Genomic DNA, 4,394 nt, shown 5'->3' on the forward strand with positions numbered 1-4,394 from the left:
CTATTAATATGAAATATATATTGAAATATAAATACATATTAATTATGCTAACAATGAATGTATGGTGGTACAAAACACTCCAATTCAATCTAATCCACATATGTGAATGTAATTAATCCCTAAAGGCTAAATATTAAAAATCCTTTCAACTTTTAAAGCCATTTTTTATATTAGATCAGGTTCAATGTGAATTCATGTCAAAATCAACATTTTTAATCTAGGTACATCTATTTTCAAGAAATTAACTTTTTTCCAGTTCTCAATCATTCTTCAAAATTAACCAACACCAATATCAAATCATATACAATATCAACCCAATTTAACAGCATATCGCTTACAAAATCAAATCATTTTCATAACCAATAGGCATGCCATTCTAAACAACTAAAAATCACATCCACAACAACTTGAACTAGGAAAAATAACCAAAGTCTATATTCTAAACCTCCATTCCAAAAATTCAAAATTTAGCCAATTTTAGCATAAACTTAGTGATCATACATGAAGAATTTGGTGCTTACCTTTAACAATGGGCATCCAAAAATTAGCCTATTCGGAGTGGTGTCTGTCTTTGACATGTAACAAATGGCATATTTTTCGCATAAGTATTTTGGGGCAACACCATCTGTTACATCCGCAGGTTGCAGTGAACTTGAACTTGCATATCCAGCTATCAGTTCCTGTTGTCCGCCGGCTTCGCCTCTGCCTCGTCTCGTGTTTGAGGAGCATGCATCACTGGCCATCAATCTGATTAACATTAAACACCACCATGAACAACTATTATCAACTATTGCATTCAAAATTGAAACAATCTGCTTCGATCAATGGTGATTAAAGAAAGTGAATAATAGAACAAATCACGCAAAATTGATTGTGAAAATCGACAACAAAAAGAAACGAATCAGCTATAAGAAGAAGCAGTAGGTCTTACAATGATTTTTCGAGAGGGTTTTCCACGTGGGTCGACGGAACCGTTCTCGGCAAGGGGATGAGTTACGTTCTTCGACGGTTTCGGAAATACTTCACTCCGCCTGTGAGTCACAGAAAAGGATACCCGCGTAACCCTAGACGAAGAAGCAGTAGGCAGGGTCTTCGACGGAGTTCGGAAAAATCTGTCACTAACGATGAGTCACCGAAGAAATCAGAGGAATGAGGTAGAAGAAGAGGCTGTTGACATTAAAGCGGTATTTGGGGGAAGATTTTGCGAGTGGGTCGCCGGAAAAATCAAACGCTTCAACTACAGGAACGGTTGGAGGAGCAGCGAGGTACAAGAGGAAGCTCTGGACATTACACGGGTATTTGGAGAAGGTTTTGCAAGTGGATCGCTGAAAAAATCAAATCCGTCACCTATAGGAAGGGTAGAGGAAGCAGTGAGGTAGTAGAAGAAGAAGCAATGGACATTACAGGGGTATTTGGGGAAGGTTTTGCGAGCGGGTCGCCGAAAAAATCACACTCATCACCTATAGGAAGGGTAGAGAAGAAGGAGCAGTGGACAGTAGGGGAGAAGAAGCAGTGAGATTGAAGAAGAAGCAGTTCCTTCGAAGTGTATTTTGAGAGGTAGAAGAAGAAGAAGCTTGAGACATTCAAATGGTATTTGGGGAAGATTTTGATTTCTTTGGTATTTGGGGGATTTGTAAAATCAATTATTTGCACATTGCACCCATTTATATTACAGTACAAATACGTTATGTGGTATAATGTAAATAATATAAAATACAATGTAGTGTGAACACATTTATTGAAGGAATTAATGAGAGGTTGAAAATTTTTTTTATCAATGACTGAGATGATGACACATATGCAAGGATAAATTACCCATAAAAATAGCATGGGTTTGAAAGAAATCACACATATATATATATATATTTTCAAAAGACTTTAGTTATGATGACGTTAATTTTTTCAACTATATTTAGGATAAAACTTAACAAGACATACATTGTATTATGAATGGAATATTTGTAGTTTCAAAGATTTACTTAATGAAGAATGATGAAAATCACCACAGGTTTAATTACATGATTGGTCACGAGATAGATGAAATATTTGACTCTTTGACAATTTGGTGGTCACATGCCTTAATTTTAATATGAAAGAGCAGAGGCACGTTGGTTTTACTTAATTAAATCTTTGGATAGATAATTTCACTGCTCTAATCATTAATCTTAATAATAATGGTACAAATGTTCTCTCCTTTGTTTTCAAGCAAATTAAATATATGTTTGCGTTCAAGTGCATCAAATGATGGTAACTACATTAGTATTTATTTATAGAAAACAAATCCTTTTCCACGAAGAACAAAAATTCTTTTTCTTTATATATATATATATATTAGCGGTGCTCCCTGGTTACCTTCAGGGTGCACATCAAAATCAGCTTTGAAATTGTTGACCTTTGATGCAACATTTAGGCAAATAATTTTCTTATAAATACCAGTCATATAATATATATAAATAACACAATCGCGTCTAATTTTTGCAATCAGAGAACAATATTAAAAATGAAGATATTATTAGTGTGGCTAATAATAAGTTTAATGTGTGTACTCCCTTGGTGTTTATCAGCACAAAATTCTCCAGAAGATTATCTTGAAGCTCACAACACAGCACGTGCAAAAGTTAAGGTTAAACCACTAAAATGGGACTGGAGACTAGAATCATATGCATACCTACACCTGAGTCAGAAAACTGAACATTGCATACCGATTCAATCGGATGGTCCTTATGGTGAGAACACAGAGAGTGGTGTTACAGCAACGGGAGCATTCAGAAAGCTTACTGGAGCACAAGCTGTGGGCGTATGGGTGGCACAGAAACAATACTATGACGAAAAATCCAACTCATGCATTGGCGGTTACTGTCGTCACTATATGCAGGTTGTTTGGCGTGACACTACTCATATAGGTTGCGCTAGGGTCCAATGCGAAGTTGGAGCCTACATGGTTTCCTGTAACTATAGCCCTCCAGGAAATTTGCTTGATCAACGACCCTACTAATTAATAAGTACCAATATCTTATGGACTATGGAGTAATAATAATCAAAAAAGTATAGGTAGGTAATGAAAATACTAAACAATATGAATAATAGATATATAGGATGTTTATTTTACTAGATGTGCGGATGATTATTCTAATATTAAGTTTTAAATGGATAATTTGAAGGTGTAGTGTGTTTTAATTTTATCGGTGATTGTTCATATTATTCAAAAAAGTTATTAATTACCTAGCATTATCCATAATAATATACTGTATATATTCAGGGGCTTTAATTATTAGTGCAAATATACAAGAATTCAGGTATAAGTTTGTGAGCCCGTGTTAGTGTTGTCCGTGAGGAATCTTTTCATGTAATATTTCTATGGGGTAAAGTACTAAATTGGTCTCCTAGGTTTGGACGTAATTCTGTTTTGGTCCTTAAGGTTTAAAGTGTTCTATTTGAATCTAAAACGTTTTCATTTAGCATCAATTTAGTCCCACAGTGAGGTCAAAATTAAATAATTAACAAAATATCCTACATAACAACAGTTCAAGAACAAAATCGATAATCTGGAGAACAAGTACAAGCTCTAGAGGTACAAAATCAACCATTGATGCATCAATACATTTATTTATCATTTTCTTTAGTTTTATAGAAAATATTTTATTTATATTATAAAAAATAATAAATAAATGTATTGATGTATCAATGGTTGATTTTGTACCTCTAGAGCTTGTACTTGTTCTCCAGATTATCGATTTTGTTCTTGAACTGTTGTTATGTAGGATATTTTGTTAATTATTTAATTTTGACCTCACTGTGGGACTAAATTGATGCTAAATGAAAACGTTTTGGATTCAAATAGAACACTTTAAACCTTAAGGACCAAAACAGAATTACGCCCAAACCTAGGGGACCAATTTAGTACTTTACCCTATTTCTATGTTTCGCTGGATGCGTTTAAAAGGTTAAGAATGCCTGCATTTAATTAAGGCAACTACTTCCATGAAGATGCCAAAAACATCTTCTCATGATGATCCTTATTTAAAAAGTGTAACTTATTTGTTTAGTAACACTTTGAATAAAGATAACGCTTTTACTTTAAATAAAAATCAAATCCTACAATCTATCATCCAATGGTCAAAATAAAATATCTTCACATGATGACAATCATACAATCTTTATTGGAGTAACTACCTTTAATTAATACTATTTTCTTTAGAAAGTTAAAAATATCATGACTCTTTTAAGAAAGGAGCAAAAGGACTAAGACCATAATTCACATATCAAATTTATAAGGCAAGCAATAACACAAAAATAATCCAAATCATAATTCTAACTAAGTCTACAAAAATAAATCTCTTATGTATATATTTAAAAATTTTTTAAACCATACAAAAATAATTTTTGCACTAAAT

At 33.2% G+C, this 4,394-nt stretch overlaps 1 protein-coding gene across 1 annotated transcript; it reads left to right on the plus strand.

Annotated features, from left to right (window-relative positions):
- On the plus strand, positions 1,125 to 2,995 carry LOC107620027 (pathogenesis-related protein 1B-like). Its single transcript, XM_016322253.1, has 2 exons — positions 1,125 to 1,308; positions 2,565 to 2,995. Exons 1-2 carry the CDS (start codon positions 1,125 to 1,127, stop codon positions 2,993 to 2,995), a joined length of 615 nt encoding a protein of 204 aa, XP_016177739.1.

The sequence above is a fragment of the Arachis ipaensis genome, chromosome B10, assembly GCF_000816755.2.
Source record: "Arachis ipaensis cultivar K30076 chromosome B10, Araip1.1, whole genome shotgun sequence".
Lineage (NCBI taxonomy): Eukaryota > Viridiplantae > Streptophyta > Magnoliopsida > Fabales > Fabaceae > Arachis > Arachis ipaensis.